This window comes from Convolutriloba macropyga, chromosome 9, assembly GCF_964194025.1.
Source record: "Convolutriloba macropyga chromosome 9, txConMacr16.3, whole genome shotgun sequence".
NCBI classification, from domain to species: domain Eukaryota; kingdom Metazoa; phylum Xenacoelomorpha; order Acoela; family Convolutidae; genus Convolutriloba; species Convolutriloba macropyga.
Genome location: NC_134476.1, coordinates 33,716,028 through 33,731,972, shown reverse-complemented (window position 1 = coordinate 33,731,972; position 15,945 = coordinate 33,716,028). Strand labels below are relative to the sequence as shown.

Here is a 15,945-nt window from a genome sequence, read left to right as displayed (position 1 = left end):
AGAAATTTATGCTTTTTATCTTTTTTTGTTTTTCTTATCGTAGTCGTATGATAACTTCTGAATAAGTGCAGTCTTTGCGGCTTCCTATGGATAAAAACGGAACCTGATGTCAGTTGATAGTTGAAGCGAATTCAAAGGTTTTGAAAAACTATATAGAAGTTTTCATTTTGCTGTTCCTTTGTCTACTGGTTGCATTGGTGTTCATGGTAGGTGTAATTAATTATTTTTTCTGGAGAAGATTATGGTTTTAAAGATTGCAACACCGTTTTCTTGCAAAATTTTTTGTTTTTTTTCTGAATTTGTTGTTTGTTTTTGTAGCTGTACGACCTTTTTCGAATAATTAGAGGTCCAATGTCTACATGATTTGAAGTATGAATGAACATACCCCTATTTAAAGATTTCAATTGATATCTAATAGTTTTCATTTATTAAAACTATTTGTTATCAAAAGCGTATTTTTAACTTTGCCCCTTTTTGTTCTTTTTTGTCTGCTTGTTACCGAGTCTCATTCGGGATTGGTTCTGTGTTTTGCTAGTGATGTACAAAATATATTTTGTTTAGTTTACGTGTTTGAATATATTTGGACTTTGGTATCATGTAATTTTATTAAAAAGAAAATAGACATTAGGGTTCGGATGTGGTTTTTGTTTGTCTTGTCTCATAGTCTTAATAATGGCAGTTATCATCGGCCAACTAATGTGGTATTGTTTATTTTCTGAGTGATTTGAGCTGGAAGCAATTTTTTATTCACAGGCCAATTATTTTTGAACAATTTCTGAATTTTAAAAAGATTTCTTTCTCCGTACATTACCAAGCCTCCTTGTTTTTATATAAAATTACCTTTGTTATACATTATGATATTATAGTTTTTCTAGGGTCACTTCCGATTTAGAGTTAGAAAATGTGTGCATTTTAAAAATACGTGAAATAAAAATTATAACCAGGCGATTTGAAAACTGAAATATTTGAACTTCTCGACTCATAAAAAAATAGAAGATTTTGACAAACTTGTCAAGCATGCTGGAATATTATGTGCTACGCACAGTTTTGAGCCAGCCGTCTTTTTGATATATGTAGGCTGTCTGTCCTTAGTGGGTTTTTCTTAGGTTGTTCTTTGTATGCTTTCAGACTGACTGAACTGCTTCAATCTGATGCTGCAAAAACAATGCGTATTTACAATGATTGGATGCAAATCTGAGGCCATCATCGATATTTGAAAGAATATTATGCATCAGCAGATATGCCAGTGATTTTCAGGAAAAAAATCAATATAAATTCAAACATGGAAAAATCAGAGTGGCAAATTGACATTCCAATCGTGACATGAGGTAATTATATCCTATATCCAGTAGTCTGAAAAAATTTGTTTAAATCTGAACTCGAAAGGCATTCAGATCAATTCTCAAATGTTTTGTCTTACAAACATACCAAAAAACTTTTTATTACATTGATCAAAAAAAGTAGAATAAACAGAGACTGTAAATGGAAAAAGAAGTTTCATTCTTTCACATTTAAATTTACATTGCACTGACGTATTTTGGCTTGTCTCTAGTAAATCACTTTAAATGTTTATTCAAAAAATTTTCCAGATTTACTAAAAGCGTTTTTCCGTTTGGCAAAAATTCGTTTGACCTCTTTTTCGTTCCAGTCAGGTCGAGCGCGATTCATAGTGACACGCTTTCTGTTTGATTCAATTGTCCGGTTATCCCATCGCCAATCCAACCAATCGAATACCCATTGATTGGTATTTGGTACATTAGATACGACATCCCAACTGTACCCAGCATTATTACACAACTGGCTGTATTCCCCACCGGCGTCAAACTCTGCTTTCGATAGAGAGTAGCAAAAGCCCTGCTGGAAAACATCCTCGACATAATAGGACGAATTCTGTCTTCCGTCAGATGTAACATGAAGAACGCATCGTGGTTTTGGATTTGTCATTTCCTCAGTTACTCTCTTCATCATTTTAAAATGATAGTCTTCTGCAAAAAGGGGTTGAAGATGCCAGTTGTACTCATCTTTCTTCAGTTTCCATAAATGCTGGTGAATTATGTTAAATTGGCTATACTTTCTGTTGGCTTCAATGACACCACGTCTGTAAAAATCATCAAAGTCCGAAAATTGTGGTAGGTGTTTTAAAACGCTTTCACGAACAACTTTCAAGTGAGAGGTTTTCACAATTACAGGGAAATAGTTCATTGTCCGCATAATTTCAGCGCTTGAATTATCGGTCCAGCGAGTTGTGTTCGAAGCTTTTTGCCAGCCTATGTTATCCGATTGAGGAGACCTTCCCATAACATGAGGTCGACCTTGTTGATCAAAAAGATCCTCATATAGAACATAGTTGGTGACCATGCTGTCATCGTCCAAAAAACCCACATACTCGGCGTTGGTGAAGTTATCAGCCCAAAACATAATTAATTGCTGTCTATCATGACCAACACCGTTGTAAACTTCTTTCGGAATATAGTTAAACACCACTTGAGTAGAATTTGAGTATTCTTTCATTGAGTTTTTTATTCGTCTTGCAAAACGGTCCCTCATTGAACGCTTTAATTCCCCGTCTAACACGACCATTAACCTTAGGTAAGATTTGGGCCAGAAAAATTTCAAGCTTCGCAGTAAATAGTTGTTCAAATCATGCTCGCCACCAGGGAAAGCGGGTACAAACAGCATCAAATCTGGCCATTTTGGTTCAACGTCTTCAGCATGAGGGGCATTTTTGTCAGGTTGTAATTTAGCAACCTTTTCTTCCATCTGAGGAAAGATATAACCATAATCATGTAAAGATTTGATCCAAGTCTGAAAGTGGTAAACATCGCTAAGTTGGATATAGTCGTGTTCATAGAGGTTTACAACCAAGGATTCAAAGTGGCATTCGAGTGATTTTTCGCAATTTGAAGTCCAATTGTATTTCAAAAATTGTATTAATTTTCCACTTTTCACGTTCAGATCTTTTTCAGAGTTAAAATCGGCCGAAATATTGAGCACGTTGCGATTTTGAACAAATTTTCCAGGTGTAAAAACTATACTATAACCACAGTCTTTTAAAAGTTTTTGCCCAAGATAAGATCTCCAAACATCGGAGACTCTGGCGTGTACTGTCACGGGCAAAAACAACATGAAGAATGCCTCATAGGTGAAGAGGGTTGCTTGAGAGTTGAAAGGAGCAAAAGCGTCGTCGGGAACCATAAGTGGTAGTCTCTCTGGATCATGTTTGAAGTTAACTGACAGCTTTTGGTTGAAACTGGAAGTAGCATTAACATCCTGGTCCTGGATAGGTAAAGACTGATAAACTGCTATTTTTCTTTCCAGAATTGCTGTTTCTTTGATTATGTACGCATCTCTTTGGCACTCTTCGGCTTTTATGTCATCTAAAGGAAGACCTCTGAGCCAAGAAGGCGACTTACCAACACTCATAATTGACATAGGGTTAAATGAGCTGCAAGTCACTTGTTTTCCTTTTGGGGTGGCTTGCAGAACAATTGTTTCACTTGAGTTACCTGTCAAATTGGGCTCGAATACTTTTGCAGGAGTTGATAGGAGATAGTTATTGCTGTCAAAATCCCATATAAGTTGAGCACCGCTTGCAGTTGCATACAAATAACCGACGTTTTTCCTACCATAATGGTTCCAAGGTAGAGTTTCACTGAGTTTAACCCCCTCCGCTGCAAGTTGTACCTGATCCCGAGCGTTGAGATAAATAACACGTCCTTGCTTTCCTTCATTGAAGGGGTACTTATCGGGTCCCCCCATATCACCCACAATGACAATGCACCAATCAGCGGGTAAGGTAATTTGATTTTTGATAGCATCTGGCACATGAAAATCGTTCAAAATTACGCTCCATTTCCTACATTCCAGTCGTTGATGAGCCCAGCTGGGTCTACTTTTAAAAATCTTCCCCCGCCTGTTTAGATTATCATTTTCTGCGAACTTGATTTCTTGTCGGGGAAACGATCTAATTTTTAGTCCCTGAAAAACTTTTCCCGATGTTGCAGTGCCCAGATCGAGTGTTTTGGTTGTTGGCAAATAAAGTCGTCGAGGCGAGTTTAACTTCCAAGTTTTGTTCGCGAAATAAAGAATTGCAAACAACAAAACAATCGAGAGAGATATCACTGAATAATTACATGAATGAGATCGAATAGGCCACTTGAGTTCTGTTTTTGGCATCATGCTTAGAAATTAGTTTTTCCTAATTTAGCCCTCAGCTTAGATGCTCCACGACTCATGATGCCATTCGTAATGTGTCAGTAATAAATGGGGGCTGAATAGATATGGCCCACATCAAGCATTCTGACGTAATATTATAAGTATAGAATAAATTGAAAATCGATGTTATCTTGAGAAACAGTAACTTAAGAATTGAAGTATTTTCCTTAGCGTTAAAGTTACTGCTTTCCGGCGTTATCTATAACGTAGTTCTTTTGTTCCAATATGTAGGCAGTCTAGAGAGAAGTTCAATGGATGAAAAAAAACGCCATTTACTAAACCGTTTTCTTAGGCGAGTAAACATACTTGCACTTGTGACTGGAGTAGTGTTACATTTTTAGTGCTGTCTGATTTATCTGACGCAATCCTATTGTGCTATTTATTATCTTAGTATATGTCGATATACAACAGGCAGTAATTTTTGCGCTTTGTGGAATCCAGTGACAAAACTCTGTCATAGTTTTTAAATTTAATTTACAATTTTCAACGATGGGATATCGTTATGCAAAAAGTGACAGTGCAAATAGGTAAAATGTTGTTGAAAAGACGACATACAATTTGTAACGACTACTCACGTACAAAAGCAACCCATTTCCACAAATATAAAATTGTTATTAACCAAAAACTTATTTGCCCGATTTTTAATTGTAATTACTTGAGACCCAATTAAAAGATTTAGTTGTTTTTGCGAAAAATTATAAGTACAATGGCAAGACTGCCGATGGCCTTCCTTATCTGCCATTATTATCGAGAGAGAAACTGCTGACATTAATCATCAATTGGACTTTTTTTTGCATTTTGGTCACATTTCAATTGCGAAGAATTACTTTGTATAGAAGCTGTTGGTTTATAACATAGAAATTAGTGCCAAACGGTGCCCAAAATGCTCACGATAGACTCAAAAATCACCGTTTATGAATACTGAGTGCACCTATATCCAATTTTGAGTGAGACTAAGGTAACTAGTTTCTAGAAACACTTGCAACTTTATTCACGAAAAATGGACGTAAACATTCCCAAAAAGAATTGACTATGTAAACTCGAATTTTCGAACGTTGGCCAAATAAGACTGCCGATTATAATTGGCCAACGGGCAACCATGTAAACCATCAATAAAAATCAGTCAATTGTTAATAATACTATTTTCCCGATACCAACTCAGCGATGATGCAAAACATTGGCTGGTAAACAAACACCATAACAGAGGAATAACCGCCTCAACACTAAACTCATATGAGTGAGATTGAAAAAATTTAAGCTATTGTGTTTACTTTAATACCTAGCTTATTTGTTTACTTGCGACTTATAAATTTTTGCGCTTTACCGGATAGTAATTAGTGTAATGGAGAACTGTTTTCCATTGCAGAATCTCAAAATCCCCATCGTTATTCTAAAATCTGATGAGCATCAACAAAATCTCGTGTTAAATCTCTGAATTTCCATCGTTGATTGTTTCCGCGCTTTCCAACTTTTGTATTGTAAATGTTTTTTATAAGTAGTTAATACTTTTACAATTTCCGACAGCGATTATTAATTCGTCGGTCGGACATAATATTTTTTATCTGAAAACGACAAAAAAAATCTTTCTTTTGAGATGCATCAACCATAGAAGATCTCAAAATCACAAACTCAAAACTTTTCTTTTTCGAAAGTTTGGGTAAGATATCGAAACGCTAGATAAGACACAAAATTCATATCATTTTACCGCTATCTGACCTTTTTCATGAAATCCTACGCTGCTATTGCCTTAGAAAAAGACAACACACCGAATCAACCAATCAGATAAAAAACAACTGGCAATGAATTTAATCCATAATTATAAAAAAACCAATAAACTGCTATTAGAATCACTTTTTCCAATTCTGCGAGGACAAAAATCACTCACTGGAGTGGCAACTGAAGTCCAGCTGAAGAGAAACAGCTGCAATTAACAAAAGTTGAGTTGCGCGCGTTGGCTTAAGAAAAAAATATTTTCCTCTAGCAGTGAGATGAAATTTTTCATTAATGTTAACTTACTTCTGTGATGCATTCACCTATTCGCTTTTTTGGATTGTTGTAACTCCAGCTAACTAATTGCTTCCCACTCAAAATTTCAACACCCGCAAGTTTCTTTACTCTAAGGACTGGAGCGCCAAGCAACAATGACCTGACACGTTAATGTTTTCGGAATTAATTCCCTTTGCCAATTATTACAACACTTTCGTTTCTTTTATGTCATCAGGAGACTGCATTTTAAGCAATGTTTTTGATCAAAAGGAACTTTTCTGATTCAGGATTTCGATGTTCAAGTCATCAGACAGATATATTCATTTTCAATGAAAACGCTAAAGCAAGTTCTTTGAAAAAATTTGTTTTCAAAAACAGTTTTTATTTGAAGCAGTTTTGGCCCACACATTGTTTTCTTAAATTATTGAGATATTGACGAAGCGCATATGTTAACAACAAACAATTAACATAACTGGATGCTACACAATTAAAAAAGAAAACAGAACATAGAAGATCTCATAATCGCAAATATAAAAATCACCGAGTTCTCAAAAATGGTATAAAAAGCAGTAATGCTAATTTCAATACAAAAGTCTTAAATTTCTAGTGCTTTTTGATCCGTCTGATGCAGTACTACGGTGACATTTCCTTAGTATATGTCCAAATAGTGCATCAAACGATTAGAATATAGCAACTGGCCAGTTGTGTGAACCATCAACATAAAAAGCAGTAATTTTGAGGTAGAAAGTAGAAACATTTTTTTTCTAATTCCACGATGATACAATCTAATGAATAGAAATTGTACTCCAGCAGCTGAAAAACTGCTGGAACTAACAAATTGAGCATAGGGGCCAAAACTAAAATCATGGCTTTTTTGCCCGCGCAAGGAGAACTAATACTTTTATAACTTAAGGAAAAATCAGAAAAGATCCTACTTATCTTATAAAGGCTTTAGGTTGAATATTGATGTGCGCAACTACTTAATTCACTCCAATATAAATAACTCTCAATTTCTAATTCATGTTATTCTCAATATTGTCTTAAATAGAAATTAAAGACAAGCTTAATAGGTGGAAGTGAGCAAAAACTTATATTGAAAGCATTCCAGTAAAAAACTAGGTTTATTGTTTGCGATTAGGGTTTTTTAAAATCTTTCAAACAGGTTATGACTGTCAAAATCTCGTTTACTATCAAAAACTGTTACAAAAAATCCATTTCCTCGCCAAAAATGTCTGCGAACGCTCATAAACTCCAGTGCTATCCAAAGTATCTCGTGCAATCCTACCCTGCTATTGACATAGTAAATGTCAACCCAGGGAATCAACTAATCAGATGTCATACATATATCAGTCAATTCTAATTTAGTGCAATAAAAGTAACATATTGCATCATTTAGTTCAAGTTTATTTGCCAACTATTTTGATAAATTTTGATCCTCTTCCTGATTCAAACTATTTTATTCCCCATGTATTGATCTAAGGTGTGATCTTACATATTACATCGAGCGTCATGATTTAAAATTTGAACAGATATTTCGTTTTGTTGTCAGGTTCTTGAGAATTCGTTAACTTATAATTTGAGCTCTGACTTCAGTTCATCAATTTTTCTCTTGATTCTCTCGCCCCAAAGCTTATGTAAATTAGTTTCTTTCCAAGCATTATCAATTCAAGCTAATAGGCCGTCATCAAAACACTTTGCCCATTAAATAAAGCAAGACATGGCGCAGTCAGCAAACAACGCGTTATCTTGGCAATTCATGCGTTCTTAGACAAACCAACTCCAGATCCACCCCTTCTTCGGTGGAAATGGAGGGTTCATTGCAAAAAAAAAATCTTAGGGTTACCTACTTGCCCCTAAAACCGAAAAAGTGGAGTTACCACTGGGAAGAATTTATGAGGAAACAATATTTGGTGCGTCAGTTTAATCTGAACAAGAGAGAAACGCAAGGAATGCACTACAAAGAACAGTTGTCAAAATAAGTGCCAGCGTCTGATAGAAAATGAATGAATATGTGGTGACAGATCTTAGCCACTCGGGGATCAAAAGGCTGTCCTCATATTAAGTATGAGTTTTGGATTTGAAGGCAGGCAGATATTCAATAGCAAGAACACGCACTGCACGGTGGGTACTATCGTGATCAGATTTCTGAGCCCTGGTGGAGAAAGTTATTATCAGGTCAAGAAACATAACAGCCGATAGACCTTTTTTCTTGATAACAAAACAACTGAGATGTGAAACGATGGAACACTTCTACGCGAAACTAAAAAGAATTGTGACTTCGAACACAAGGAAGAGACAAATATCAGAAATGCATTCATAACAATTCTGATAGATCCAGAAATACAAAACAAAATGTTAGGAAACGGTAGATCACAGGAAGATAGTCGAACTAGCAAAGAACCTGGGCCTTGGTATGAGAAAACTACCCCAAATTCAAGCTCAACACAAAACAGCGTAAGCTTATTTCAATACCCTGCAAGCACCCGCTCTGCCGACTGGTCGACTACGAATTACATACCAAAATCATCCTCCCGAACGCCCGCCTCCAATTGCAAAAAACTTCTGCCTTTTGTGGGCACCAGGGTAAAAAAAGTAAAAAATTGCATGTGGCAAACTACGCAATAAAAGTAGGCAATGAAACCACTTCGCAAGCAAAAAATTGTTTCCTTTTTATGACTGATATAAGTAGAGAAAACCTACATTGATCACAGTTGAACCATTTTCATGGTTCCTAATAGATGATATTTGCAGATGGATGGCATATCTATATACTGATTATGAAAAAATCTGACAACTTTATACAAAATTTAAACAATTTTGAATTTTGACCGCAACATAGCCGGCCCAGTTTTTGATAACGAATCTGAAAATAACAACATTTGCGGTCAATATTTACAGCAATCAACTTCACAATAGATCACTTGAAGCCACCAGCTGCATTTTTTGCAAGGGTTGATCTGATGACGTTGTCTTCACTCTCATATACCTCTTCAATTCTTATCGGCGGTTTCTATCGGCGATCTAAACCAGATCTCCAGTTTTCGGCTCAAAAAGTTCTTCCTTAGCCCACTTCTTCCTTTAACGTAGGCTTTGTAAATACGCAGACATCCAACCGTTTTAAGCAGAAACTAAGACATTATGTTAATCCTAGAACAACTTTCTGCAGCTCGCAGTTGTTCCAGAAAACGAAAACAACGCATTTGGACAATTAATGCTAATTTGACCTATCAGAAAATGGTTTGGTGTCAGTGGCTGTTAGTTTTTGACATCTCCACTAACATCCGTAAGTGGTCGTTTGTTCATAAAATGCTGAACTATACAGAGTACTGTGCGAAGTCGGACTTCAGTCAAGCTTTGGTTGCCAAGAACATTGTTCGAAGCTTTTTTGCAAGATTTCACAAGGCGTTCCCACACAGCTCCAAATTGAGGAACTTCAGGCAAGATGAGGTTCCACTTGATGCCCTACTCCGCCAGTCCACTTGCTATTTTGTCTTTGCGAAGCTCCTGGAAAGTTTCCTTGAACTCTCTAGCCGCTCCGACAAATTTTGTTCCACTCTCAGAGATTGTTGTCTGAGGTTGACCTGTTCTTGCAATTAACATTTGAACTTCCTCAATGCAAGCTTCGGTGTCCAGGCTGTCAACCAGTTTCAGATGAACAACTCTAACACTTAATCAATTGGAGAGTCTTACGTACTTTTTTACAGTGCGTCTGAACGCATTATTATTACAAACGATCCGAAGTATTCAGCACCAGTGTTTGTGAAGTCGCACATTTTTCGTCACTCTTTCTACTTGTAAATCACTCATCTGCACAATTGTGTTTCAATGCTCTCATTGCGTTTCTCAAACCAAAAATCCAAATTTTTTCTGAACTTCGTTTCTAATGTACTCCATACATTCTTGATGAGAAATTTTGTGTTGGTAAACAGAAAACAACACAACTGCTTTATGTTTGGTATAAAGAATGATCGGATGTTTCCTTTTAAAGTGATAAATTAGCTCTTCTCATTTGTCTTCTTGCTCTCAGGACACCTTTAGGGTCAATGAATGGAGACAGGCAAACAATTTTGTTGTTTGAAGAAACTGTTTTCTTGGATTTTAAGTCCGCGATTTCTTTAACATACGATTCTTGTTGAACAAGTTTCCAAATCATAAGCTCTGCTTCTACAAGTAGTAAAATTACATCAGAGTTCTATTTGGCTACCGTTCAGATCCAAGCAACTGTTTCCCTCAATCGACTGTATTGGCTGAATCGTTCCCGATTGAATAGATAAACTGCTTCATTTGCCACATAAACTTGAATATTCATATCTTGCTTTTGTGGTAGTTGGGTATCTTCTTTCAAGAAGATCGGTCGTTGCGGTTGATCTGGACACTTGATCCAATTACTGTCAGCTATGTCATCAAAAATGAGGGCTCCTGACCGGAATCGGTTGCGTTATTTGCACCTGCAACACAATGCCATTCAACCACAGTTGCTGAATGTGTTGGCAACAAACGCTGGCTGCTTTACGTTGCTCGCTCTGATCAATTGGAAAACAGTTGTAGAATCAGTCCACAAATAGACTCTGTGGAAGTTAATCAAATGTTCTTTCATAATTGAGTCCTTCAACCAATTCCCATTTATAGCTGCCATCAACTCAAAAATCGAAATTGTATGACGTCTAACTGGTGTGACTCTGTCTTTACCCATGATGAAAGAAATCTTTCTATCTTGATTTTTTTTCGGTTACGACATACGCAACTGCACAATACGCGTCTTCGGATGCATCCTCGAAAACGTGTAACTCGTTTTGAACGCTTTTGTTTGAAGTCTGACACCATCTCTGAACATCAAATGCTTCCGCGGCATAGAATTCTGCAATCCAGTCTGAGAACTGACCATTCAAGCCACCCTCGATGTAAGAATTACATTGTTGTCTTTTTGTTTGCCATATTCCTTTGAGTATTGTTCGTCCACGAATGACAAAGGGCTCTAGGACCCTATGGAACAACGACGCTGGAACCAGCTGAAAAAACGTTACGTTGGCTCTAACCGCTTTCGGGTTCAAACTTCATGCCTCGGCACACTTTCTGGGTATCGGTTTTATTGTTCCATTCCAGTCAGGGCTTTGTCGTGGACCTCAATCGCTTCGAAGTTCGTCGCCCACGTGGTCAGCTTGAAACCTCCCTCGACCAGGAGCGCTGTTAAAACTTTTTTCTTCTCAGACAATTCCTCAGGTCTGTTAAATGACGCTAGCAAGTCATCCATGTAGAAGTTGTGACATGCAATGTGGCTCGCTCGCTCTGAACCGTTTGCATTTTCCAAAGCAGACCTTTGTAGCGCGAATTTGACACAGGTTGGAGACAATTTTGCTCCAAATTTGTGATGAATATACTGGTAAGTTACAATAACGATTATGTTCCTTCTTCTTAAAGCACAAAAACCGTAGAAACTGTCAATCTTCGGGTTTGACTTCAACTTGAAGAAACGTTTCTTCAATATCGGTTCTTAGTGCCTGTTTCTGTTCTAGGAATCTTGCCAATATCCCAATCAAACTGGCTAGTAACTCTAGTCCTGCTAGAAGCATGTCGTTGAGTGAGTAACCGCAAAACTTGCTGGCGGCGTTACACATTCTGCTCACTTTGTCTGGTTTACGAGGGTTCAAAATTGGGTGATGCGGCACATACCACATCGGTTAGTTCGATGTTTCAGCTGATTCATCTGTTGAAAGAGTAAAAACATATCACTTCTTCAAGTGTGAAGCAATTGTGTCACTATATTTCAGCTTTAGCAACTCATCTGCACTTAGACGACGTTTCAGACATCGAAGTTGTCGAAGAGATGACGAAAAATTGTCGGAAAATTTGTTTGCTCTCCATTCCAAATCAAACTGACTTCGTATCGATCGCCGTTGAACTTAAGCGTAGATTTAAGAATAGCGCTCCTCAACTTATCTTCTTTTGTTCGCTTTTCAGCTAGCGTTACCTTTTCATAGGACTCCATATCCTACCACTTCTTGACAACCTCGGCTAATTTGACATCATATTCATTAGAAACATGACATGCTGCACTAACCCGCAACTCACTGACTGGTACTGGACCACTGAGTGTCCACCAAAATGATAACTTGATCGCCCACAGTTTATTCTCATCACCATTTTGTTATTTGACAGGTCGGACAAGTTCATAGGCATTCAGGATTAGAATGATCATAACTTTCTTCAAATCAATCTGATGAAAACCAACACACTTCAAATACGGATACTTTTCTTTCAATTCTTGGACCTTGTGGACACATGTGCCAATATCCATGTTATTTTGACTACGAACTGTGAGTGGATTGCTTCTGTCTTGCATACAATGAGACGGCCTAATTAAAGCCTGAACCGCTCTGCATGTTTTAGTTTGTGTGCCTTGATTTCTAATCACATTTAATGACACCTGGTTCTCCACGTAGTTATCTTGCAAGTCATAATCCACCCATGTCTGAGTGGAATACTAATCACAAACAGCCAAAATATCCTCGAATTGTCCTTATCGTCCAAAATTTCTACTCTGTCTACCTGCATCAGTCCTCGAATTGACTCAGAATTACTCGTAAGTGGGTTCCCTCTGTCTTGGTAGTGACCTTTTGATCTCTGGTTTTTTGCGTAATGCACAAACCTGTTGTGTGTCTTCTCACAACCATCAATGCCATAATTGCGCCTTCTTGGACAATCCATTGCTGGATATTTGTCTCCAAGAAAACAGAAAAACAAACAGTTTTTTAGCAGTATTGTATCTTTCATCAATCTTCGTACCTTTGAACTTCGCGCAGTTTCAAATGCTGTGATCAAAACCGTAGAGGACATTTCGCTGCTGGCTATCGTTTGAACTGAACGAAGAGTCTTTCTTCGAAGATTTCTTGAAGTGTGGCTTCTTTCCACACTTTAACTAACCTGGCTCAAATTTCGACGTTGTTGGTGGAAAGTAAAGCAAGCGCTCGTGCCTTTGCGCTTCTTCTTGTAACCAGTTTTTGACCTCTACCAAACTTGGTATTGGACTTGCTCTGTTTGGGGACATTATAAACTCAAACCTTCGACTTTTCGAATCTAGCGGAAACTTACTGACCTCAATATCATGGTTACTGGGAAAAAAACAAATTGTTCGATTACACAAAACTGCTGTAGAATTTTCACAAACATTGATATCGTATCCGCCAACTCAATCAAAAATGACAAATCGTTAAATCTAACCTGTGGGAAGTTCTGAATTTTGGCAAGCTGTGAAGGTACAATTTGATGAGACTGGCCAAATTTTCGTTGCAGTGTAATCCAAGCCTGATCATACATCGTTCTAGAGTAACCCATTTCGTTGACGGCTCATTCGGCTTTTTCAACCAGCAGTATCTTCAAATGGCACATTTTCTCATCGCGACTAATACTACTGTTGTTAACAGTAGCCAGAAACCTTCCACTCCACAGGCCAATCCAATGGATTACCTTCAAAATCACGAAGTTTCAGTTTTGGTAAAACTTTGTGACTGTTACTGGTTAATGGTGCTGAACATGCATTACCACTGCGGTCCTTGCAGACTTAACTTTGCTTGTATATGAGATTCGACCGTTGAAAAATTGTCTGTCTGTTTCTCCCAAAGGGGTACCTTGAATTCTTGTTTGTTGTTCAAACGGGTTTTTCGTAAATTGTTCTGAACTGTATTGATGTCGATACTTCGTTAAAAGACTGAATTACCTCTCCTTCTCAAATTTTGTGAGGGCTGAGAAACCTCCGTTAGATGAACTCTGGGGCTTTCTGCGTACTCATCGTAATCCTCCTGAAGATGTGTTGATTCTTTGAGGGACTCCTCTTCATCAGACTCGGTTTCAGTAGATGGTCTGGAAGCATCAGATGTCTCTCCAGAAGAACCTTCTAGTTCAGCTTGCATCTTTTCCTTTACTTGCCTCATCTCTTCCTCGTTTTCTCTTTGCGTTCTTTCAAACTCCATCTGAAGTTTCTTGGACTCAAAGTCAGTCTTCTTTTTGGATTTCTCTTGTTGTTCTTCAGTTTTCTGAAGTTTTTCCATTCTTTTCGCCTGATCTGTTGCAACTTTTTCTTCAATATCAGATTTACTCCCTTGACTTGCTTTTAGAGAAGAGACGGACTGTCGTTTTTCTCTTTCTGCTCACAAGGTTTACGCCACTATCCTGAGGAGTACTGTCCGTTAGAACTGCTGCATTGTAGTGAAAGTGTATATTGAAAATTGCCCAACGTCGCCACTGCTCACAAGGTTTACGCATTATCCTGAGGTATACTGTCCGTTAGAACTGCTGCATTGTCATGAAATCATATATTGAAAATTCGCCAACGGAAACTATTCTACTGTTTGATGGTGCTCGTTCCTTGCGATCGAAAAGATTCAGAAGGTAGCCTTTGTGCCATTAGGCAACTTCTGTAGTCAATTCACATCTCTGTTACTTCAAAGCAACCAGTTCTACCCCGTCTAGCTTCTGCTCTGTCAAACAAGTTGAGTAATTGGCCTTCTTCTTCGAAGTACGCGTCAAAACCAGATCTAACTCGAGAAAGATCTAACTCAGTTCTTCAATCTAACTCAGTTCTTCTCTTTCTTTTGAGTGTATCATACTTTTGATTCAGTATAACCATGTCCGAAGATTGCTCAGACACTTTACGGGCCTTGCTGAATAGAATAGGATATCTTTGTGTAAAGAAAACTGGTTTCTGAGATCTTGTTTTCTTGATCTTTTTGACACTAAATCTCAACAAAAATTATCTTTTAATATGTCCGAGTAGATTACGGATCAGAAGTTGATCCACGTCTGATATTGATAGTGAAAAAAAAAAGAAATGTCTTTACACACGCTCTGTTTCATTTAATGCTCTAGAAACTTCTCTTGACTACAGTTTCGTATGATTTTTGCGATATGATCTTTAGGAACTTCTCTTGACTACAGTTTCATATGATTTTTGCGATGATATGATGCTTTAAAAACTTCTCTCGACTACAGTTTCGTATGATTTTTGCGATGATCTTTTAATAAACGATATTTGCCAATTAAGGAAGTATTCCGTACAAGGATATGATCTGTTTAAGTAGCACTTTAAAAAGTAAATAACAACTTAACCACACTTTGTCTATGAAAATATTAAGGAATTGAAATTTCAACCATCACAAAATGGCGCAATATTTGCAAGTTCAACAGAATTTACATAAACGTTTCCGACTTAATATCTGGCATTTAAGTGACATTTAAAACGGGAAACACGTAATTTATTGCTTAAATATCAACAAAATTTTGTTTTTAACTGAATTGAATTTTAACTCGAATTGAATGTATGAAATCGCCCATATATCAAAAACTGGCATGAACTTTACTCCGCTCGAATCATTTAAAGAGTTAAATATACAATAGGATAGGAAATTAAACGAATAAACGACAAAAATTAGTTTAAAAATTCGAGAAAAGAAAAAGAAAAGACTAAGTTGAAAAGCTTTGGAAAACTGTAGAGATTAAAAGTAACACAAATAGTAGTATATTAACTGGGATTTGTGCCAAACCCCCTTTTGGGTCCTAACTTTAAGTTCCTAGGAGCTAAAGCACTTAAAATATTCGGCACTTTTTCCAGGTCACACGATTATTGGCAAAAAAACTGCGATCTTGAGGTATAAGGATCACAGTTAAACAAAAAATGAGACAACTGCGCTGAAGAGTAACAATACATATTAGACATAAACCCTAGTGAAAATGAAAGTCATTCAACAAGTT

The 15,945-nt window shown here is 37.2% G+C and overlaps 1 protein-coding gene across 1 annotated transcript in view; it reads right to left on the bottom strand.

Moving 5' to 3' along the window:
• Window positions 1-1,569: 1,569 nt before the first annotated feature.
• The window catches only part of LOC142346189 (uncharacterized), a 41,556-nt gene continuing 27,180 nt past the window's right edge, over window positions 1,570-15,945 (bottom strand). The window contains exon 2 of the mRNA XM_075398699.1: window positions 1,570-4,198. Within this exon, the coding sequence (XP_075254814.1) occupies window positions 1,570-4,179 (2,610 nt within the window). The 5' untranslated portion in view covers window positions 4,180-4,198. The remainder of the gene's footprint in view (window positions 4,199-15,945) is intronic.